Source organism: Lagopus leucura, unplaced genomic scaffold (assembly GCF_019238085.1).
Source record: "Lagopus leucura isolate 7727_CA_CO unplaced genomic scaffold, USGS_WTPT01 Super-Scaffold_73, whole genome shotgun sequence".
NCBI lineage: Eukaryota > Metazoa > Chordata > Aves > Galliformes > Phasianidae > Lagopus > Lagopus leucura.
The window spans coordinates 72,480,418-72,505,665 of record NW_024962252.1 but is presented as its reverse complement, the minus strand read 5'-3'; the positions used below and the strand labels follow the sequence as shown (position 1 = coordinate 72,505,665).

The 25,248-nt window shown below is 38.3% G+C and overlaps 1 protein-coding gene across 7 annotated transcripts in view; it reads right to left on the bottom strand.

Moving 5' to 3' along the window:
• The window catches only part of LTBP1 (latent transforming growth factor beta binding protein 1), a 178,860-nt gene that overhangs the window by 22,032 nt on the left and 131,580 nt on the right, over positions 1-25,248 (bottom strand). For all 7 annotated transcript variants that reach the window (XM_042881769.1, XM_042881815.1, XM_042881787.1 and 4 more), the window contains 7 exons: positions 21,927-22,049; positions 19,702-19,824; positions 16,602-16,724; positions 13,966-14,091; positions 6,884-7,009; positions 4,792-4,935; positions 149-331 (listed from right to left, as the gene is read on the bottom strand). In XM_042881769.1, the coding sequence (XP_042737703.1) occupies positions 149-331; positions 4,792-4,935; positions 6,884-7,009; positions 13,966-14,091; positions 16,602-16,724; positions 19,702-19,824; positions 21,927-22,049 (948 nt within the window). The remainder of the gene's footprint in view (positions 1-148; positions 332-4,791; positions 4,936-6,883; positions 7,010-13,965; positions 14,092-16,601; positions 16,725-19,701; positions 19,825-21,926; positions 22,050-25,248) is intronic.

The following is a 25,248-nucleotide window of genomic DNA, read 5'->3' as shown; positions in this document are numbered from 1 at the left end:
TACAGAAATATCTCCTGAAAAAATCATGGCAATATTCTACAGAATATGGAATCTAATGTGAAAGCCTTCTCTGACAGCAAAGCATACTAAAGTTAACAAAAATACAGTGCTTCAAAAATTTACACGTGGATGGACAGCTTCATCTTACCAGTTCCAAAGACAGGGCATGGGAAGATTTCACAGTTATCACCCCAGCCAGCACCCAAAGTACAGCAGCATTCTTGTTTGGTTACATTGGACGCAAGCACATTGTCACAGAAGTTAGCATCGTTCAGATTGTAGTAGCACTCCTTCTTTCCATCTTCATGTTGATCAGGCTCCATTGGCAATTCTAAAAGTGAAGAGAACATCTGTGTAAGATGTTAGGTGAAATAAATAGATTTGTTTTACAGGAGAGTCATGTGAGTCACGGTTCTGAAGTCACCGCAGTGAAGAATAGTGTTGCCTGGTTGAGAAGAAAATAGCTACAAATTCTGTTTTCACCTTTTTGTTCTTGGGAAGAATGATGGGAGTTCATAACTGTTCTTTTTCAGACCCATTCTGAAATTTTTCATACTTGCACTTCCTCACTTTCAAGCAGATCTACCTGCTGTCATGGCTAACTATCTAGCTATCATGCCCAACGCTGTGCTTTTCATGTATGAACCTTGATGCCCTTCACACACATGACCAAACATTACACAACCTCATTTTACAGATAAAGAAGGTAAGGCATAAACTGGAAAGGACTGATTCTCCAAAGAATGAGCTTTTCCTTTTGATTTTACTGGGGAAAAAAAGCACAGTCCATATTTGAAAACAAAGCCCTTCAAGATTTTGGCAAAAGTAACCGTGCAACTCTGCAGCAAGCAGAGGAATATAATACAGATGTCGAGTTAACTGACTCTGCATTTTACTTTAAAATAGGCTTTACAGGCATCCAGCCAAGAATTAGTATTTTTTGCCCTTTGCAGTTGAGTGGGTCCTCTCCTACTATATATACATAAGGACTTGAGGAAAAACACTCTTTCCCATAGATCCAATAAAAGACATTAACAGTCAAAAACTTTAAAAAGTAAGGCACTCCTTAAATACGCAAAGGAGTGAGTTTGAAAAGAAATACATAGTTTAAGCTTCTATATTTTCAGAATCCTGTCCATCTAACCTTGCACTTGCATAAAAGTTCTCTTCAAGAGCTCAGTAACAGAAACTATCACATAAAATTGTTAATTGCACTTGATCAATATGACAAACTCTTCGTGTGCCATCTGTAAGGTAACTGAGTGGCTCACATTTATTAATCAAAGCAAAAACTTTGTTCTTTAGTTTTAGATAAGCCTTGAGGTGATTTGTTCACTCCATTTTCTTCTTGTGAAATGCCTCATGCCTAGCACTTAGTTTAAAAATACTGAAATTCATAAAAACACACTACAAATAATTGCATATTGATTGATTTTCCACTGTTTGAGATTTCATCTGTTTCTTCTCAGTCTGTTGCACAATATGCCAAGTGGCAGAGAACTGTCAAGCAATGTATCCAGGTGGGAATTAAAACTCAAGAAGATACTCAAGGCTGCCAGCGTACAAACTCATTGTGTAGCTGGGAGAACCACGTACACTTGACCACTGTGTCTGTTTGCCCCTTCCTCTGGCCGTCTCACGGAGGCAACGCTCAGCCTCTTCGCACAAGTTACAGAATGCATCTTTTTCCTTGTCCCCTCACATAAGAAAAAATGGCTGTGAGGTGGGATCTCAAAGGCAGTGATTGCCTAGCAGATGCTGAACGAACTCCAGCTCAGTACCTAAAACCCATCCTGCCTTCCCGGCAGGATGCAAGCAGGTGAGACAAGGCAGCTTTATTGAGCATGCAAATAACAGATTCATTTTCAAAAAAGCAGTAAGGATGGCCTGTTACTGCACTCTAATAGTATGAACGTGTGTAATAGTCCTTTTGGCTTCTCATTCCAAACAGACAATTAGATTTATTTCTATTTTCCTCAGAAAAGCGCCCGTGTCTGTTTTTGGAGATTGAGGAGCTGGCAGACTCCTCTACTCAAATGTAGTACAATGTTGCCACCTACAAGGCACATTTTCCTTTGCTCCTTTGCCAATATAACTAAGTTGTACATTAAAGGAAACACCCAGCTGAGTGCTTATTTCATCTTTGTTAGTTTAGTCTGTGGTCTCCCCTCATCAGATAATTACAATTTTCCATAATGTGCTGAATTTCATAAAGTACGGTGGTTTTGTGGTATCAGCTGCTGTCCAATAGGAACCAAGTTAAGACTATCGTGTGTCACAGAAACTAGGGAACTAAATCTGTTATTCCAAGGTGAGAGAGCAGTACTTGAGCTACCAAATTATACATTTTCTTTGGCTGTCTGCCATCTGTCTAACTGAATCAAAGCCAAAAGCTTTTAGCAGGAGAAAATGCATGGCACTTTTCACGCTGTTTACCAGAGAAAGAACACCAGAAGCTGCCCCAAGAGGGAGGGGAGACAATCTCATGGTGTGATTGTTTATTCCCATTTTACATATGATGTGTTGGTTTTTCCTCCCATTATCTGTTCAGCAGCTTAAAGGTCTGTTGTTTACACAGCTGTGTCTGAGGGTTAGTCAAGCAGGCTTCATGAATGTTTGGAAAGCAAATGAGACACAAGTTTTATTATTATTATTATTTTAAATCAAGATGAGCCTACGTCTACAAGCTTCTAATTTCTTTCATACACTATTAACCATTTAGTAAACAGGTTGTTTTTGAAAGTGGTTTCAGCAAGTATTTGGACCAAATATGATAGGAAATGGACTTCCTATTTCATACTGTTGCTTGTTTTGTGTTTTTTGCTGTTGCTAGAAAACGTAAAATATCCCTCTATCTAAGGCACTCAGGTAAAGTAATTTTATCAGGTTGATACAACTGTTAAATTAGCAGCCTGGAAGACAGAATCTATCTGCTGCTAGATGCAGCATGAAGTATTTGTCAGAAATAGATTTATAGATCTTAATGTAAGCTTGATCTAACAATATGCTTCAGTATGTGACCAACGCAAAAATGCGCATTAGCATTACAGGATTCAGTGGGTAATTAGGACATTAGTATGTAATTAGACTCTAGCACACACATTTGTTTATCTAGGTAACAGTCTGAGACAAAGCCTTAAAATAAATTTACCTGATGAGATCTTTTCTACCTCATACTTATCTCTTAATTGCGCACAGAATCAGTGATGTAGTTGTTAAAGTGGAAATGTGGGAATCATTACAAAATCATGACTTCTAAAACTTCAGCAAAGACTCAAGTGACAGAGCATGAGTAACACACTTTCTGAGCTTCATTTTCAGAAATAAAGTAAAAATGTATTGGTATGTGCCTACAGTCAAGGTGTAATCTTACAGATTTCTCAACTGGCTCCGCATGTGGCAATCTACACCACCTAATGCGTGTGTGCAGTGCATTACAGACACAGGTATATACGTACGCAATTCAGCAAGCAGTAAAAGTGATGCATGTTTACAAATGGTATCTGAGACCACGTCCTCATAGACGACGGAAACTCAGATTGTGATATAGCTCAACCACCTCCCTGGGGAGCCTATTCCAGTGCTTAGCACCCCTTTCTGTAAAGAAGTTTTCCCTGACATCCACCTAAACGCACCCTGGCGCAACTTGAGGCCATTTTCCCCTCATCCTGTCACCTGTTGGGGTTCCTACTCCAGCTATCTTCCTTTTTTCATTCCTGTAAGCCTGAATTTTTCTCATGGGATTTTGTAGAAGTTTCAGCTTGTCAGTCAGCTGTTTATGGTATTTCACAGGCAACATCTTGAGTGCTGCTGAGTGCTGTATTCAACAATCTAAATACTTGTTGCACTTGGGTCACAGATGTTTCAACCTTGTTAACAGGTCAGTGATACCACAAAATAGCCACAGCTTTTTAAGTTCTGAAGTCTGCATCCAGCAGAGTCAGTTTTTTTAAAGTGTTCAGAAGCTACAACTGACTACAGTGTAAGAAGAAAACAGAAAAATACCAAGATTTACATTCCAGAGGGGGAAAAATGTGCAAGTTAAATCCTTTGTTAATTGTTCTCTGTTGCTCCCTATACTGAGTTGCTTCTAGATCAGTCTAGAAAACTGGAGGCAAATCCGTGAGTTCAAAGTTTGTTCTTAAAGAGTGTATTTGCAGTAGTATTTGCAACATCCAGAACACCTGAATGAGACCTCACAAATCTTTGAAGATGGACACCGAGGAAAAATAGGACAAAAGATGGAGTAAAATGTGCAAAGGGTGCACAGGCACTGACAATTCAGCGTTTAGGCTTTCCTAATCACCTTTTCTGAGGCCTCACATTGGTACTGTTTAATGCTATGAGAAGACCACTATATACATAGTTTATTTTTAATCATATTCTCCCTTGAACATTGCCTAAGAATACCAAGAGGTCATTGTAAAGAATAAAAAATAAAAAGAAAAAAAATCACTCATGCTGTACAGTTGAGGTCGTATCACATTTCATTGTCACAGCACAGCAAATATGAGATTGTTTGATCTTAACTGCTCCAGGTGTTCACTGTTATTACCAAGGCTGTTGGTATAAAAAACTTTAACAGGTACTTCTGGTATATTTTCACTGCTAACGATGCATTGCAAATATTATTTAGTCCTAGACACAGCTTCTCTCATGCACACATATTAAGGACAACAAAGTTTTAGTTTTCTGTTATTAACACAAGAATTTCTACCAACTTTTCCTTTGCACGGGTTACATATTCACTGAAAATCATGCCAAGCATTCAAAAATCTGCTGGTATTTTACCTGGTGAGGTACGGAATCGACACTGTCCGGTCATGGGATCGTACTCCTGGTTTTCATCAGAACACAGGCACAGGAAAGAACCATCGACGTTTTCACAGAGGGCTTCGCCACATACCCCACTCAGCATTTCACATTCATTCACATCTGGGTGAAAAGGCAGAAACATAAATCAACTCAAAGCCACTACTGACAGTTTATTCTTTTATCTGCTGTATCTGTGCCAATGTTGTCTGCCAGATTTCAGATATGATCTCTGGGGAAGGATTAAAGCCTCACTAATACCTAAGTGGGCTCATAAACAAGTAGTTAGGCCCTTTGAAATAAAGGTACATGAAAGCCACTGTGCAGTTTATAAAAATATTGGTGCTGTTTGGGTCTGCTTGTAGACTGGAACACCAGTTTTCTTTTGTTTCTTTTTGGAGGGGTTGCTTTTTCATTTCTAAATACTTTATTTTCTCAGCACTGTTTCCTTGAGCTTTAAGATTGAGTCTCATTTCATTTGTTTCCTTAAAAGAGCTACTACAACCAAACTTGTTCTCTTTATTATCAAACTTCCAGTAAATGCAGGGAGTGAAATAAGTGCTGTGATACAGACTGCGCTATAAAAAGACAGTTCACTTTTCATCTCAAAATCCCATTTTTCCAGTGAACATCCACTGAACAATGAAATCTCTGCCTGCACTTCCACTACATATGTTCTGTATCTGTGTGAGTCCCCACAGGCTGCTCTGCAGCCCACAAGGGTTATTTTCCTACACAAATTTCCTCTCCCACCTTCAGATGCTCCAAAGTAATAACTGTGACTGGCCAACCATTAAACAAACAGAAAAATCCACATATTTTTAACATGGACTCCACATAGCTACTAATTAGTCTACCCTAAAATGCTTACTGTTGATGGGAGTGTTGTCTGCTGTTTAAAGAAAGGTCACCAAATGCTCTCAGTATGACTTTATTCCCTTTTAGGCTGTGAAAGTTTACCACTGAAAACTACTTAGTGTTTCTACTAGTGGCAGAATCTGAAAGTTATAATTTCTTCACTATGGTTCAGAAATATCTATAATTGAGTGCAGTCTAAAGTGTAATTTGTGAGGCAGTCTTTGATCCTTTTTGCAGAAAGAATGAAAATCTCTTGTGGTCGAACACTGCTTTGTATTTGTTTATTTTTTATAAATACGCATTTTAACTTTGAAGAACGTTGCCTGGTCAGGAACTTACATTTTTCCTAAAATTCTTTTGCTAAATAACCTTCATTGAAATGTATAAACATTTTACAATTGTCCGCCGTATTTCCAGGACTGTGTGTATATTAAAGAAGGTAAGAACTGAAAGACTGAGTTTTGTCCTAATTCTGGCTTGAAGAAATTGTTTAATGAGTACCTTTCCTTGACCTGGTACTAATTTTCTATTAGAAACTTGTGCTGCCTCAGACACTTGTTAGGACCAACCACTGCTATTAACAACAGACAGAGAAACCTATTACTTAAAAAGAAACGGGCGCTATTTACACATGTATGAAAATCTCACATCTTTTCATGGTGATGGGTGTCATTCCTGGGGCTTGAAGTCAATGTTAAAATATGTTCAAATACAGTGTGCCTAGGGAGGCGTGCCATCTAATTCAGTCTGCATGTACCACATGCCAGACTTTATTTCCTGTAGGAGGTACTACAGAGTTCTGGTTATTCAGTTGAGAGACTAAACAGATGTTGCATTTAAATAGACGAAAGCATTAAATTCACTCTGTCAGGATTTATACCTGTGCATGGTTCTGACATTCAGAAACAGCATGTTTTCTTGTGTTTTTATCTTTTTCTAGGAGAGAAAATGAGTGGTTCAGCTTATTTACTGTTGGTTTCTGTACAGTTCCAGTAACAAGTTCTCCCCACATGGCTAAACAGTTATATTTCCACCTGGCACAGTGTTCAGTGAGCAAAGCACAGCTCAACTTTATTTTGTTAGCACATGGCACAACTTCAGTAAAAATGATGAAAAAAGAAATACGTTCTTGTCAGGAAATGCATTTTGCTTATCAGCTGCTTTTTACTTGCTAGAACCTTACAAGAGAGACCACTTGCAAGTGGGAACTCACCTGTACACCCTTGCCCATCCTGTGAGTCCTGATAGCCCTGGTAACAGAGGCAGCGGTAGGAGCCATCCATGTTTTCACAGAACCCGTGGCTGCCGCACACTGTGCCATTCACACATTCATCAACGTCTGCAAAGAAGTATTTAACATCAGCCATGTGACAATCAAAACAGACATTCACGAGGAGTGCAGGAAAACAACTAAAGGGCTGCTTTTGCAAACAGATAGCTGTAATGCCTCTGCACAGCAGAAAGGAATACACAAAGGACAGACCCGAAATCCTCGAGTGAAGTAGGAAAACATAAGATTTTGGGAATTGTTTCACTGTTAATTTCACTGGAAATGCCTCATGTCAGACAATGATTTTCTTTCAACCACCTCACACGTTTCACCAACCTGCCCAACCTTGGCATAAGGCTACATAGCACAGAATAAGACACAGTTTAAACGCAACCATCTCTGCATTTCCTACAGGTTCTGCCAGCGTAGTGTTACACAGTCAACAGCATATGTGAAACTGAACCCCTCGTGCAAGAAGTGCTCAAGAGTATGGTTACATTCCTTTTGCAGAAGTGCTGAACGCAGGCCAAAGAGTTTATGTGGGACTGAGAAGTGCTGAACATATCTCATTCTGGCACTTGGCACAGAAGAAAATTTTGTGGTGCATGTGTAAGTGGCAAATATCCACAGCATTCACCTTCTGGTTTTAATCCTCAATGTTTACACATATGAATAATCTTATGTAGGTAGGCAAAGTAATTACAATGCTGGCATGCTTTCTATACCAGCCCTTTCATTTCTAGTTCCCATTTGTGGTTTACTGGTCTTACAAGTCACTGCATGAGTAAGTCTGTTCTTGACTCAGCTGCCCACCAACCTGTAATGAAGCAGAGCTCTTTGTGACAGAATGTGGTTTATTTTTGTAAGTGCATTACAAGTGCTAGGAATATATTGTTTTTATCTTCACTTGAATCAGACCTAAAACCAAGGCCATGACCATCTGTGGTCATTTAAGATGTCATTGTGTGTTTTTCAGGGGGAAGAACATTAGCTCAAAAAACTGAGAATCTGCCAAGATACTAGGATCAGTACCTTCTGCTTTCTGAATTCCTCTGCAGTTTCAAGTGGAGAAGTTGTTGCTAAATTTCTTTCCTAGAATTCATTGTGACTAGTAAGTAGGGTTGCTGTTCACCCAAAATTATGTTCTCTGCTGTGCCTCTGAGATAATCACATTTTAAACGGTAGAAAAAAAAAAAGTGACTCACTTTTGATTTACTTTTAGCTAGATCATTAATCCTGCTTATTAGAGCAGACCATGTGATGGAGCCTACCACTACTGTACCTTGAGCCTTAGGCACTCACTGAACTCAAGGGCTGGTAGGACTGAACCCTGCATTGACACAGAGGATGTGTTTGAACAGGTGAGCAGCACTTTTTGACAGGTTTAGAACTGCATGTCAATTTCCAAGACCAGAAGAGAGATCCACAACATACAGCCTGGATTCTTAAATTAATAAGTTAAAAAACATACCTCTGGTTGTTCTTTTTTACTGAATAAATTGTGGAACTGTACTTTACATAAAGGCTTCTAATATAATTTTAAGGTTGTGTAAGTGAAGGAAAACTCACCTCTCACTGAATTGATTCACTGGTTAACAACATTCAGCTAAAATGCAAATTTCATGCAAAAACTGGATGTACTAAATACTCTGAAATCTTTCAGACATTCATGAATATGATCAATTGTATTTTAAAAACACTTGCAGATGGAACTTGTGGAATATTTTATTTGTTTTGTTGGTTTTGTCAGTACAAGTTTTTATGAGCTTCACGTCTTGATTTATTAAACAGACAAAATAATTAATTCTATAAAGTGCAATTTGTATTTGGCAAAGAATACAATTGCTACTATGTTTATTCTGAAAGAACTGAATGTAAAAATTAGAGTGCTTTTTGGATACTGGACTTTTTGAAGTCTGCCACTAACCCTCCTCATTAGAATTAATTCAGCAGTAAGAGCATATAACATATATCTCCATTAAAGACACCGTCAAAGGTGAAAGGTCAAGTATTCCAATGATGGAATAGTGAAACAATGCATATAGAGTTACTGGGAGAATGGAGATAAAACTTGTACACCAGCAGTTACAGTTGTGTTTTTGTGAACCTTCACTTTTGCTACTGAGCACTAGACCTGCATGACATATTTCAGGTTAATTTTTAGTCTCATGACCATCTGGAGTTTCATATATCTGGTAAAAAAAAAAAAAGTCTTAACACTATATCTTTTATTCAGAAAACCCTGTTAGGGGAATTCAAATTGAGTAAGCAGTGGTGGATTGACAGCCAGGAATTTAAGAAAACAGACAATAATGCAGTGCTTGTATTTTTAGTGGCCAGCTATAGTTTAATAACAGACGTTCCTGAGCCACAGGACGTTCACACTGCTGAAAGCCCAGACAGGAGAGACTACAACTGGGGATTTTGGAATGACATGAATTATAGTGTTTCTTTTACTGAATACCTAAATATTAAAGAAAACAGATAGGAGAATGGATTGTGCTCTTCAATAAACTAAGGTCATTGACTAAGGTCATTGAAAATCTGCAGAAACAAAATTTGGGATTGTAGCAGGTGTCCTAATATAGTATAAATAGTACATACTATATCCGCAGGAGATGGCTTTGTTTTTAAAAAAGTACACAGTCTGAACATGACTGGATCTTTCAGTGTATGGGAAATTACAGAGAAGGTCCAAGCACCAAATATTTTTCCTTGTCTAGACAGCTCACTCAAAGGATGCTTGTTTTACAGCCGGAAAGGGCATTTGTTCCTTTAATGACGCTGTAAAGCATGAGCCTTGTAATTGGCAATTCTCTTGCTATATAGAGACAGAGCAAGGGAAAAAATTAAATATGAAATAAATACATCCTATGTCTATGCAGTGACTAAAATAGCTCTCTAATTATAATTGTTTTAGAATGCATGACTCAGTGCTGCCTGCTATAACCAAAACTCCTTTGATCTAAAATCATAGAGGTGTGAAGAAAGGCAATGCTCATGTACTCAAGCCTGATCCTACTCAACTCAACAAGCCGTTGCTGTTTTCTGCCAATGTGAACAAGGTGAAGGCATATTTAACCCCAGGCACAAATATTTAAATCTCACTGGTATCAATTTACATTGCAAAATTTCTGTCGGATCAGTTTTGTATGCTGCTTAGAAGAACAGCTGTGGTTCTGAGACTTCCAGGGCTGTCCTTAACACTCCCAAGTTAAAATCAGGACAGTGAATATCTGAATAAAGAAAGATTGGTCATCTGGAGGCAATGATTGAAATATTGTGATATGGTAAGATAGACTCTTGTTTTTCCCTTTGTGTTCCTATTTCTTTCGTGTCCTGTTAAAAAGCAGTTGTTGCCCTAACACTTCTCTAATCAGGAAACGTTAAGAAAGTGGGTGAAGTTTGTGATTATTCTTTATTCGTTGTGAAACAAAGCTCACAGGGGCACTCTGGAGATGAATGCCTGAATCCAACTTTGGCAAAAGCTTTCTTACCTCAGTATTTAATCAGAGACTTGTTGAAAATTAAGTTGCCTACTGCATAAAATTTGCAAGATGGCAACTGAGGGCAAACAGACATTGGAAAGCTCTAAAGGAATATGTAAGTTATTTTGGAATGCCTGCTGATGCTGACACTGGGGCTATGGGCTTGGAGCAGAGAGAGGGAAAAGTGAGGGAGTCACTGAGAAAGATGAGATTTGACATGAAAACAGAAGAAGCGCTTGGTGCAGGGCATTGACTTTAGCATCAGAGAACCTCTACATAGAGTTTTTGCCAACACAGTTGACTAGCAACCAGCTGAGTAAGGTATCTTTATAGGAACCCCAGAGAGCTCCACAGGGAGCTATGGAGTGCTCTAAGAGCCTCCTGTTCTGAGAGCACGGCACAGTGAAATTGCTGAGCCTGGGGCCATGAAGCAGTGAAATGTCACCACCACAACAAAAGTTTGTCTACACCATGGAAGCAGACACAGTCTGCACAGCTGTTCAGTTTGCTTTGGCCATAGCCATAAAAACTCCATACCAGAACTGAACCACACAGGCTTCTCACTGTTTTATGTTGTTATTGTTTCTGACTCTTCAAAGAATTATTAAATTCATACAAAAACAGCTTGGAGATACGGAAAATCTGTTCTCCAGGTATGGAAAAGCATCCGAATCCAGCAAAATTTCCTCAACTTCTTTCTCTGATGGCATAAACAGTTATCCTCACTCACTTCACTGGAGATAAATTCAGAGGCACCTCATGTAAAGAACAGTAGCTTCTGCAGATTGAAGCCACATCCTTTCTCAGTACCTGGAATGTCACACATTCTTTCTGTTTCTAACCTTATTGTTTCTTTTTGCAAGCTGACTCTTGAAACTGACATCAAAACCAAATATTAACTAAGCAGCGAATGTTAATTAAGCACTAAAGTAATCAGTGCTTCCCTTAAATGATTTTCTTCAACTCTAGAAATGTTATTACTGAAATGACAGAATGGAGAAACTAGTTACAGTAAAAAATGAGTGCTGCTGCTTCAGAAGACTAGAAGTACCTCTGTTTCACCAAGTTATTAAAATACTTTTCCAAGTGCTGAAGTCTGATCTGTATTCCATACACACCAATTACTGGTGAAGCACAGTGACCTGGTTTTGTATTTTTTTTATTCTTCACTAAAAATGTTCCAAAACTACTCATGCTCCTGGAAACGGATCTATCTGCTGATTTCATCCCTTTCTATTTAGTAAAACCCAGGCTTTTAAATTTTAATGGAGATTACCTATGTACTGCTGTCTCATATGTGATAGTAACTCTTCACTAAGAACTACTTATTAACTGTCAGAAATCAAGACAGAGAGGATTCAGTTTCTGGTCTGCCCCCTAAAATCAGACTTCTTAAGTTGTGTTTCTTGTGTTTCTGTTCAGCGTTGTCTCTTTTAATTTCTGAGAGTTTGATTCCACAAGGCTGGTATATGTTCTTCTAACTGATTTGGAAAAAATGTTTGGTTTCTACTAAAAGCAAGCTACATTCTTCTCTTTCTTTTTTTAAAACTATGTTGAACAGTGAGGCAAAACACCTGCTGCTACTTTTCTTGCTGAGAAACCAAAGGTGCTTAACCATATCCTACATAAAGAGAGGGTAAAATGTATATGCGCTGTCAAAAGAGTCTAAGAACATGATTTTTAGCAACTGGTTACCAGAAAAGTTGGAAATTGCCCCATTGCTTGAAATCATACAATACTAGCTTCTCCATCTGTCACTGGGCCTATTCAGAGTCATCCTCTCTAGTCTAATTGCCAGGCTTTTCTATAATGTTATGACAAATAAACAAATATTTAGAGATGAAAAAGCAACAAAATATCTACAGGAGTTTTTTGTTATCAGCAATAAGTAAAGCACAAATAGTGTGTTTGATGTCATGCTGTATCTAAATATGTAGAACACATTCTCTTACATCAGCATAGCAATATTCCCTTACCAATTTGATTTTCTTATCAAATTACTTTAACAAGTTCAGCTCGAATAATAATTCTGTCTTTCCTCTGCTAAACATAGAGTGAGTAAATGTTACAGAAGTTTCCAAGCATCTTATCCATAGAAGGAAGAGTCTTTGCGTTAGACCTAAGCAAACTGATGAGAAGAGCTGGCCCATGGAAAATCAATCACATGAGAATTTATTGGCTTATAATCTAGGATAGGGAACAGCTTGCTTATGTTTTGGATATTGGGGATCCACTACTGCAAGGTTTTAACACTGAGCTATCCCTGCCCAGATCATCTTTTCTGTGTGCATCCTGCTGATCTACTACAGCATATACAGACTTTCTCCTCTTCAGAATTATTACTTTCCACACAAGGTTTCCTGCCTTGAAAAATCCTTTCATCCATAAGCAAAGCCATTCTTCATCCAGTTAGGGGAATTTACATTTTCTGCAGTATCACCGTCACAAAACCACGTATCTCCTTGGTATCACTGAACTCAAGTCTCCTGGCTCAAATTAAGTGCCATAGAGTAGCAATCATTAGAAAGAGTGTGCTTTCTATTAGGAACAAGGTATTTTCTCATACAATAACCAAATAACAACCCTAGTAAATTGTAGTAAATTCTAGACTTCTGGCTGATGTTTCTCAGTGGTGTTATTGCTTTTACAACCTTATCTGAAAAATACTCGTATGAGCACACCTGCATATGAAGTGTAAGCTGTATCACTGTAAAGATCTAATCACTAAGATTTACTTAAACTTTTGCCATTTCTAAGTGTATGAAGTTCTATCATAGGTAGCATTTTACTACAGTTTCTTACTGGAGCTCTGTTGCATGGATGCCTCAGCTGGTTGCCAAGGTGTTGATAAGGAAGGTTCTGTTGTCTCACATCCAACTATAAGAACGTTTAGGCAGCTCAGGCTTGTTGCTAATGCACCTAAGACTCTTTAAACTAAATGACACTAAATATTTATGGCAGTAAGGGTTACCCACCTGAAACCCCTCAGTAGGCTGAATTCTAACGTCTTTTTACTTGTGTTTTATATGTTTTACTTCTCCCTCTGTTGCTGGATGATAGAAATGATTTCTCACTCTGAAAAGATTTTCATATTATTGCAGATGTCTGCTTTCACATATCTTAACATATGAATATTATTCTCATCTTTGCTATCATTGGCCATATTTAGATCTGTATTTCTTTTTCACTGACTTCTTTTGCTCAAAAAAAATATATATATAATTAAGATGGTAAAATTTTTATAACAGAAGTAAAACTTCTAACAGCTTCTAACAAATGTGAGCTCCATTGTGTCTCCCATTTTGTATATTTCATGTTATACTTATTATGATACAGACAGCAATTTATCACATCATGCATTTAAGAGAAAAAAGCCAGAAAAGACCTTTAGATGTCAGATTGCTGAGTTAATAATGGTTCTGGAACATTACATAAAAATGGACTGCTTCCCCCCCACCTCCTCCAGCCAGTCAGCAAATCAGTAGGAATGCAGGGGAATGCAGGGGGAAGCTCACGAGTTACTGTGATTTGTCTCACCTTCACAGGTTCGGCCGTCCGCAGACACAGAAAAGCCCTGCTCACATATGCACTGGTAGGAACCATCTGTGTTTAGACACTCTCCATGAGGTGAACAGAGGTCAGATCTCTCACATTCATTGATATCTGAAAGCAGAGAGATTAACAGCTTTGCAAGCAGCAATCATTCCCATAACACCAATCCTAAGTTTGATTATTCTTAAAAAGCAGCTTTCATTTCTACCAGCTATGCAAATTGTGTTCATTTTCAGGACCAAGCAAATCCTGTGGGATCATTTTTAAATACTGTATGTTCAGATGTATCATACTCTCCATGTGTTGCTGTCCGCAGTGAGGACAAGCAGATGAGAATGATTTCTGAAATGTCACTTTGAGCTCTATACAAGCCAACATTTATTCTCTATCAGGAGAATTCTCAGCTGGCTCCATCTTACTGTTTCTTGATTGCTCTGTGTTGGTCAGCTTGTTCATCTGACCCCATGTGTTATCAGTGGGTTTGGAGTTGAATCTTTTAACAGGACAGCAGAATTTCTTCCTCTTCACTGTGTCTTTGTTGTTTAGATTCCAGCTATTGTTACAGACACACAAAAAGCATTGAAGCAGACAATAACTTTGATAGAATAGATAAGTTATGATTTCAGCATTTAAAGTCCCATGACTGCATTGTAAATTTTCTTTAGATACAGACTGATTATATCCTGTGTGTATAAATCCTTCCAGGCTAGTGTTCTGAAGGCATGGCACAAGTGGAAAGAACAAAGCTCGAGGAAGGGCAGCATCTGTATGAGGTGCAGAGGGAAAAGTTTTCTCTGAATTCAAGGTCAATGCAATGAGATACTCTGTGAAGCTCTCTGAATTTGTCTAAGTCCCATAAGGTCAGCATTGACAAGGGCAGCACAGTGCCTTCTTAGCACACATGCTGCTCTCAGGACTGAGCTGTGTGGTGTTTGTTTTTTTTTTAACTGCCAGAACAGTTTGTTACACAAGAGTAAAATAATGTATTAAAAAACAGGAAAACAAAATTAACAATGTGAGAGAAATAAGAGTTTGAATTTGTCTTAAGAGAACTCTACATACTTTCTGATTTGGACTCTAACTTTGCGCCTTACCAAAATACACATTCCTAATTTCTAGTCTGAATTAGTCCAGATGCAGCTTTGCAGACACTGCATTACACTGCATTCTGTGATACATTCGCCAGTTTAATTCAACAGCTCTCTACTTTGAATTTTGACTTCCTTTGAAGGGAATCAGTCTGTGATCAAATCACCTGCCATTTTTTTCTTCAACAAAATAAAAGTTTTAAAATCACTCAGTCCTTTTACCTCCAGCCATTATCTATTTGGGGTTCATCTCCAAACTCTGTTCAGCTCATCAGCATTCATTTTGAAACGCGAGTTCCCAAGAGCACGTTGCCAAGAGCAGTTGCATCAATTGCAAAATAGAGGTATATAATTTGTGCATGCTCCTGCTAGATATTCTGCTTTTTCAATCTTTCAAGCAGTGCATTAGTCCTACTGGCCACAGGGTTGCAGTGAAAGCTCATATTTAGCTACCTATCTCTGACCCCTACATCCTTTTCAGTCAGTGTGCTTCAGAAGGAAATCCACTAAACTACCCATACGACCAAGATTCCTTCTTCAGTATGCACCTCACTATATTAAAATACAGGTTGGATGCTCATATCAAGTTTATCATGTGATCACTCTACCCTAGTGGCCTAATATCTTGGTCTTCTGCCATACCCCTAATCACTCCACTCAAATTCTGTTAATTTTTTTAATGTATTTTTTGTTATTACAGAATTCTGATAAGAACTGATTTCAGCCATTTAAGTTTTTTTTCCATTTTACCACTGTTAAAACATTCTGAAGGTACTGAGAAAAAAAAAAAAAAAAAAAATCAGTTATTATATTAGTATGGCTAGTTCTACCCAGTCCACAATACAGGACAAGAAAATACATTCAAGATTTCCGTTTTTGACTTGTAAGAGTCTGTTAGATCCTGTAACAGCTCAACAACAGCAAGAACATGCTACCAGTTTCCAACTCTAGTATCACGCTTCCTGTCTCATAAAAATGGAAGTTTTTTGTAAAAGAGAATGCTGAGGCATGCCTAGGTGTTGTGTCAACACAGTTAGGATTCTTCAGACCCAAAAGCTGAGAAGTACTTCTTCTGGGCTTGGCAGTGTTGCTTTAGCCTCAGGTAAAACATTCTCTTCCTTCTCATCCTTCACCAAGTGCTGCCAAATGTGTTAGGGATGAGCCATGTTTACCTAATGCGATTTCATATGAGCTGTACTGCTCTGTTACAACATCAGTTCACAAATGCAGAAGATACTGTCAAAATAAATGCTCCTATCCTAGATATATTTGGGATATTGCAGCACTGAATCGCTATTAATTCTAGCAGAGGTTTTCTTTCAAGTTAGGAAGGCTGAAATTTAAGCTTCTTGAAATAATTTTTCAGTTTGTATTTAGAGACAATGGTATTAAGTGAAAAAATATGGAAATACTACCAATCACAAATAAAAATAATTTATCCTCATTATCATGATTGATGACCATCACAAATTACGATTTTAGACTTGCACATTTATAAAAATGACCCAATTATTTTTAACAGCTATTTCCTACCTTGACATCCCCTATTGGCTACCTCCTGGAAGCCATCTAGACAAGAGCATTTGTAAGATCCGTCGGTATTCACGCAGTTTCCTCCAAGGCAAATATCGCCGTCTTGAAGGCATTCATCAATATCTGAAATAAAAATGTAACCGAGTGATTAGATGACACAAAAGCTGATGAAGCTCTTAAGTGATACTTATCAACTTGAAGCTACAGTGTCCTTTCATAAGTGTGTGACAGAATGCCCTTTCAATTTCTTTCATCATACTGTCAAACTGCTTTATTTCTAGAAAGCTTTAAAATTTGAGTTTGTGACATTTCTTCTTACCAAGCACATCTAGTATGTGCCATCTGCATCACTAATAAAAACTATCATCAGTGACCTTTATATCAATCTCTCCATTACTTTAATAGTGACTGTGATGCTAGAGTACTACAAAAATCCAACCAGCTGTACGTTTAGAAGATAGATACAAAACATGGCTAGTGACACAAACCCGTATTTTGAAATATGTATCTTCAGACACGTTTAGACCAAAGATTGCTAAGCCTGAAGTTATCTCACTTGGATCTTGCCCACAGCACGTGCAAGCCCAGACATAGCTGGTGTGCCACACCAGACAAGATGTGCTTGTGGGGACTATTCAAGCAACAACCACGTGGACAGGTTTGTAGGACACAGACCACACTATATGCAGTCAACATCCGTGTGTTAAACATGTTGCTCCACACACAGCAGGGCAAGTTCCAGGCTAGAAATTAGATACAAAGCAACCAAATATTTAAAGAACAAGATTGTCTCCACCAAAAGTCTTTTCTTTTCATTCAGGAAATGGAGTGCAGGTACAGCATTAACTCAGAAAGCACCTACATTCCAGTGATATTTTACTTCCGGTTTTTAAAAGCAAACAGAAAATAAGAGAACAAAAGAAACGTAAGTAACTTCCTTCTGCCTCCACAGTTCTTTACCTTCTAATTCATTGAGCCTATTGCTATGGCAGGACAGATAATTTCCATTGAAAAACTCCACAAAGTTTGTCCATTGCCTTGGAATATACTTAAGTTTTTAACCACAAATTTGATCTGAATAGATTTGTAACTTTTTTATGCATTGCAGGAATAATAATTCTAATTAAAAAAAAAAAAAAGGAGGGGGGGGAGGATAGACTTAATGTTAGACTTAGACACATTAGAATGTGCAGAATGTGTACAATTACTAATTGTTAATTACTGAGTAATTACTAGTTACTTATTTACATACTTGGGATTTAATCTATTTGATTAAAATAAGGAAAAGTAGGAGCTTTCTTGCATAAAAGATTGTTATGGCAGATAAAATTGCACTTAATGCTGACAAACTCACAACCTTTTGATAACCACATGTTTTGTAATCATTTTCAAATAAGAAATAAATTGTGGTTTATTTAAAAAAACAACAATTAATTTTGACTGGGAGCCTGAAAAAAAACTAACGACTCCCCTGCGCCGAGTTAATGCCAAGTCTCAAAACAAGAAAGCATTTTCTGCCAAATTCAGTCAGAACTCATTATTTTCTGTATAGGATGCAAACCTCTTGTTCTCTGATGGAACAGAATGGGCAGCAAACACAGGAGTGGGTACTCTTGTGATTAATGCCCAAGGATCTCAAGGAAAAGCAGAGACAGTAACTAATGCTTGAAATGTTCAGTGCTTTTTACCATCTTTCACAGGTGCATGTCTAGAGCATTTTGGCTAGCAAAATCTCTGAAAGCTGCTGGGAAAACTTGAGCCTCAGCTGCTTTAGACAAGCTCTCTTCCAGTCTGTATGTAACTTCAGCTGATGCATTAAGTATTTCTTAAGCTGAGGAAGAACAAGAAAAGTGCTCTTACAGCATATAAAACGGTTACACAAAGCATTGTTATAGAGAGTAGAACTAGCACTGTCTTTTCAAATACAGTTTCCAAGTTGCAAAAAGAGTCAGCAGTATCACATGCTTCCAAAAGTAGTGAAGGGATATAATGCAAGCATAGAATTTCTTCAAGAAGTTAACAGATTTTGAGCGCAACTTTTAATATGAAAATCTTCAGTGAACAAATAGCCTCCGCAGATACTAACAGATAGACTTGGTTGCACAGTCTTGTGAATGAGACAAAGTCTCCAGACTAAGAGAACAGCTTTACTCATTTTTCCTGTGTGATCCAATTCCTCCTCTTTTGCCTTAAGAGCTAATATAATTATTTTTTTCCTGAAAATTGCCCTTGAATGGGAACAACAAAGAGATAAAGTATGGATCTCTCCTGACAGCCCGTGGCACAGTGATGGAAAACAGCAGAAGTTACCAGGACTGGTATGAAACGCATCAAAACAGTCAGAGGAAATGTGATAGAAACTACAATGGATTTAAATTAACTTCTTTATTTCATTTGCTCTTTCTCACTACAAGATGCTTTAACAAACAAATTTTTAAGTTCACACTCTGTTAACAGCATTTACTAATACATCATTTTTCTCTGCAGACTTAATGGTTTGTAAGGCCTCTTGCTGAAGCAATCAAAATGCTTGAAACAGTTCTGCATCCCTCCCTTCCACTGTCTTCTCCCAATATGCTGAGACAAAAGAAAGAGAATTGTTTCTTTTTTGAGATAGACAGGATAAAGAGATCTCTGGAATCTCATCTGCTGAAGCCTGTTGAGGGCAGCTTAGATGAGTATCTGGCTACAGGTTCCCAAAACCAACTGAAGAATTTTTCACTTAGCAGGCCCCCACGTGAACAGTGTCTGCTGGCAGAAGCTTTTGTAACAGAGAATCTAACACAGACCTCTGCATAAGCAACAAGATATGAAAAAGGTGAATTGTTTTTGGTATCAGTGCCAACTGCTCTTCTAGCCTTAGTGTTGGCAACACACATACTGATTTCTTGTATGCGGAAAGATTACAGAAACTGTTTCTAAGAAACCATAAATAGGTACCTGTGTAGATGTGAACTGTTAAATAGTTGACATTGAAGTATCAAGAAGAAAAGAAGCGATGTATTTTTCTGTCCCATTCACAGAAGAGTTCATGCCTATGGCTGAAATACTCAGGATCTTTTTGGAAAAATGAATCAATAGCTTATGTCCACGAGCTTACCTTCACACTGATCTCCAGTAGCAGACAGCACGTAACCTTGGCTACAAACACATCTGAAAGACCCTTCTGTGTTCCTGCAGCGTCCATTGACACACAGTGATCTGTGCTGGCATTCATCTATATCTGTAGCAGAAGAGACAGGGATGACATGACACATCAAAAATACAGATTACTGAGCAAATAGTGAAAAAACATCTCTGAACAAAATAGCAAAGCACGGTGTTATTAGCAAGTATTGCTTCTCTTGATTTTATTTACAAATGCAGCACACAATACGTTGCATAAAAATATACAAAACTGCAGATGGAACATTTCCTTCGAGGTGACTGCATTCGGTATTCTCTCCCGTAGTGTCATTATATCCCACAGTGGACATGCAAATACACACAGGCTCACAAGTACACACACAGACATACTGCTTGAGAGCCACTTTTGTTTCTCTCCTCTCAGGCAAAGGTAACAAGCCAACTGCTCCAATGAGTCAGCAAAACCCACAAAATACTTTCCAGCCAGCTCACCACCTTTTAACAGGGTGTGGTTTTAAGATGCACACTGACAGGCCATTCCCCTGTTAACTTGTACGTTGAGGCTCCTTTAAATACTTGCCTTGTAACAGTATTAATCCTCCAAGTATGGGGAAATGTCTCTTTGCTTCCACAACCACTGCTAATCCCTCAGTGCTTCAAGTTCTCATAATGTGGGGTCAGCCTGGGTTACCAAATGGACTTGAACACTAAGTTTAAATTTTCCTATGGAAAAGTCAAAACAGTGGAGGAGAGCAGCACTCTGAATTTAGAACTTACCATGTGTTCTGCATAAGCTAGGAACTGCTTTTCCCTCTCTCATTTATAATTACAATTTCTTAACTAATGTTTTAAATTTATATGACAGGTTATTAGTCACTTCTAGGATTTAGGCACGGGTGCCCATTGTTCTGAGAACATTCTATAATGCAAACAGGAGAAAGTTACTCAGAAGTTTTTCTGGTTTCTGTTATGGCTACACAGCCTGATCGCTTTCTTGAGTCGTGGTCCCCTGCAACCAGAGAAGTTTTGAATTTAATGATCACTGAATTCTGTGGGGCTGCATGAAGCATCTGGGTGCACGTACGGGCCCTGACTTGAGAAGGGTGCACTTTAAGAAGAGCTGTCTGCACATGCCAGTGTAGCTTGGCAAGGGCTCTTTTCCATGAAAGGCTCAGAGGAAGCAGTCAAACTTTGTCTACATACTTTCCCCAAGACCGGTCTGCTCTGTGTCCTGGACAGCACATTTAACTCACTCACGCCATTTAACATTCAGTGTGTTTTGTTTCAAATTTCCTGACAAAGTCAAATGAGTGATTATTCAGTTCTATTGTATTATTGTAGCACCCAGAAGTCCGAATGTGTTTGGTGCTATACACAGACACTTGCGTAAAGGGAAAAAGAAAAAAAAGGAAAAGAAAAAACAATCGACAAGAAACTTGGATTTCTGTGTGCTTCCACAGCTTCTCTGAGACATTCTCTCAGATTTTCGCTTTTGGTGGAGAGGTTGCTAGAGTCCTAATGCCTGCTCAAGGAGGAAAGGGATATTCATGGTTAATATATGTAGTCGATATTCGCTCTCAGACTGCTCAGCTCTGACATCAGACCTAATTTTGATCCACCAGAGCAGCCGTGGCAGGAATGTCACATGTGGAAGAAATGCAGGACCTAACACTCTGAGGTGCAGGTACAGCTCTTGGAAATATTACCCCACAGTCCCTCTAAGCATGCTGCTCAAAAAGCAGTGATAGCAAAGCAGGCGTCAGCTCAGCATTTAATTGACACCCTTTGGGTTCTAAGCCTGGGTTTTTGATTTCACTCCCTGACATTTAAAAAAAAAAAAAAGTAAAGAAAAGCAAATAAGCAAATCCCACACTAAAAGTTTAAGGCAGCAAAAGCAACAGTCCCCAAATCTCCAAAATGACAGAAATGTCAAGCATTTTGCAGGAACTCCAAACAAGTAATACAAATATTACTAAACATTGCTGATCTGCTTTATAACCCCAGATGTTTTATAAGAAATCACAAAAAACACAGTGTGACCACAGAAGTCATAAAATGGAAATCCACATTCTTCTTACATGCTTGGTTATGCAGTCTCTGTGTGATACATTTGTTGTGTCTCCATTAAGAGGAATGCCATTAGATGAAACATTATTGAAAAAGTGCCACTTTATGAATTTCGATCATATTCCTTCCTACCTTCACACTGATCCTCTGATGCAGAGAGTTTGAAACCTTGGCCACAAATACATCTGAAAGACCCCTCAATATTTTCACAATGTCCATTTGCACAGAGATTGCCATACTGACATTCGTTTATATCTGTGAATATAAAGAAAGCAAAAATATATTGTTAACTTGAAAATACAACTATCTCTCAGATAGGCTTGGGAACTTACTCAACTTCTGTCAGACTTGAGTTGGCCAGTGCTCAAACCCAAGTATGCTCACAGGCCACATGATCAAAACACCACTTTCATCCTAGTACTGCAGTTGAGAAATTTTTTTCCCCCCAATGTGTTTTGTACTATGAATGATGTGCTAATGTCATTCTTACCTAACTGAAGTTACTTTTACCCATGATTTTCCTCACAGTGTCTTAAACTACAGTGACAGTAGTGCAGAGAAGAGGTCAACAAATGCTGGTACTTTCTTGCATTCCATAGATGCACTCTTAGGAAGCATACATGGCTATGATAAAAGCACTGGCAGCTGCCAATAGCTTGTAACAGTTATTGCTAATCCTTTTGCTATTGCAAGGAACAGTCCAGCAAAATCCCTTGCAGATGTAGGTCAAGCTGACAGGTCTGTGTTTGAAGCCGTTCTCTCTTAAGCTATTTTTAAAATGTGCTCAGAGCCCCCCTACCTGCTGCTGCCTCTCTGCTTGTTCACCTGGTGTTAATATACTGAGGAAAGTACAGAACTCAACCACGTTTCCTGCTGTTGAGTTTTTTGCTGTCTTTTAAAGCTAGGGCAATTAATGTGCAGGAGTTCTCTAGTGTGTAACACAACTGTACACAAAACCTGTGCATGCGAGACAGTACCGCAGACCCCTCTGTAAGGGTAGTCTGTCTAAACAGGCTCTATATAGCAATCCTAATGAGCTAGGCCTTTGTAACAAAAGTTTTAAACTCCTTTCTTTACAGGGGGACTTTTTTTCCCCTCAGCGTTAACTCAGTAGACCACTCTCTGCAGTCAACATGAAAATTGTTACATCACTTAAACATTTTCAGAAATTCTTTCTGAATGCAATTTGTATAAGGAATAAACAATAAAGCACAAAGATAAACAAACCCAGCCAGAATTCATTCAGTATTCTAAACTGATCAGTCCTTTTTTTCCTAGGGATAGCTTTCACTTCAATGCTTATTTATTTTGAGGGTTTACTTAACAGCAAGCAGGTTCTATGTTCTATGGAAAGGTTCTCTGTTTCTATGGAAAAAGCTGTCTTTTACAGCTTTATGGATGCAGAAAAAAATTAAATCTCATTTGCTTTTATATGTCAGAAATCATATTACCCTCAAACATATCTTTTGTCAACACAAAGCATAGAAAATCTGCTAAAATGAAGTAAAATCACTGATTATATGAGAGACTTGAGCTATTTAGGCAGCTGAAGCTGAGGGAGAGCAGAAAAAAGATAAAAAGTTTGAATTCATCATCATAGCTTTTATTAGTTACTGTGAATTTCTTCAGAAACTACTTTCCTCAGATTTATTTGTTATTCGTGGCTCTTCACATGGTACTGCACATTTGGAACTCTGACAGTGCCCACCTGTCCTCCGAGACAAAGGAAATCACTATTGCTACATGTATTTCAAATCATCTGTATTTCTTTTTTCCCCACTCACTTGAGCCTTTGTAATACCCTTGTGTTGTCTACTTAGCCAGACGGCAACAACAGCATAGGTTCACAGGTCTACTGCTATGGCAGATCTAGTAGGCAGTCTTAGTTCTGCAAGATGAATTTTTGAAATTCCTAACTGTTTCAAAATGATCTCACTGAACAAAATTCAAACTCTGTAATGACTTGATCGCGGGACTTGAAGTTTTACTAAGGAATTTTGTTGATGACAGTACATTGGTAAAAGCTGTTCACTCCCTCAAGAGCAGAGAAGCCCTGCAGAGAGCTATTTACGCCTTGGAGAACTGAGCAACTACCTGAATGGAGTTGAACAAGAGCAAGTGCCAGATCCTGCCCCTGGGACCAGACAACCCTTGATATAATAAGCTGAAGAGCAGCCCTGCGGAAAGGGATCTGAGGATTCTAGCTGTGGCAAGTTGAACACGAGTCAGCAGTGTGCCCTGTCAGCCCAAAGGGCCAACCACATTCTGGGGTTTCTTGACTAAAAGATCAAGAGACTTCCCCACAAAGCCTGAAACAGAAAAGCCAGAAACAGAACCTAAATCTGAGATGAAGTTCAGAGCTGTAGGTGATTCTACTGAAGTCCCTTACAGCTGGGCCAGAAGTGGGTAGATTGGCTTCACTGACCTCTGTATTAGTTTTGAAAGTTTTTGGCCATGTCTCTCATGCCATATGAGCAGAACATCTTATTTAACTATGTAGCTGCAAAATTCATCACAGTATTAACTATGAGGACGAAATGGTCTAAAAATTGTCATTTTTCTTCTCCCCCATTTATTCATGAACACACCATACAGTACTCTAGACTCTGGTAATATTCATTTTCATTACATATCATGATACATCACTTTATTTTGAAGTACAAATCTGGAGAGAAAATGTTTTAAAAAAAAAACAACAACAGTAAATACAAGTGAACTTTAAAAAAATAAATAATTCAAATAGTCCTTGTACAACAGAAATGCATGACGCAGCCTAGGGAGGCAGGGTGTGCTTATTTTTTAATCTCACCCAATATATGAATCTCACATTGCATGGTCCCAGCTGAACTGCTGTTAATATATTCTACTCAAGTCTGAAGTGAATTGATAGGCTTGCCTTTGTTAAACAACAGATATGTTCCTGGTTTTACATCTTGGAAGGTTAAATTATAAATAGCGTTAAAGAACTCTGGAATTGTTATGCTGTGCTTTCTAGGACACCAAGTGCTGGCAGAGGAATGAGCTGAGGCAAATAAATCAATATTAGCGAAACCAGCTCTGAGAAAAATCAGCAGAGCTTCAACTGATCTAAACTAACACTAGAAACAGCTACATTTATGGAACAGTGGGCTGAAATACCCATCATAGATATCTCGGCAAATATTTTCCTTCACAGTGTATTTAAATGGTACCATATTGCAGAGCTCTAAGACAAACTATCCATGTTACATTTCCTAAAATGTATATATATAGCTCATCTCCAACATGATGTAAGTCTAGGATAAATAGAAAACTGATCACATCGCTAATGATGTGAGATGTCTAGGCTTAGAACATACCACAAAACAAAGGAAAAAAAGGGAGTTATAACACAGTAATAAAAGGAAAAGAAACATCTGCATCTGAGAACAAATACTTATTCCCTAAATGAGTAAGTTTGTTTGTAAATCAAGAA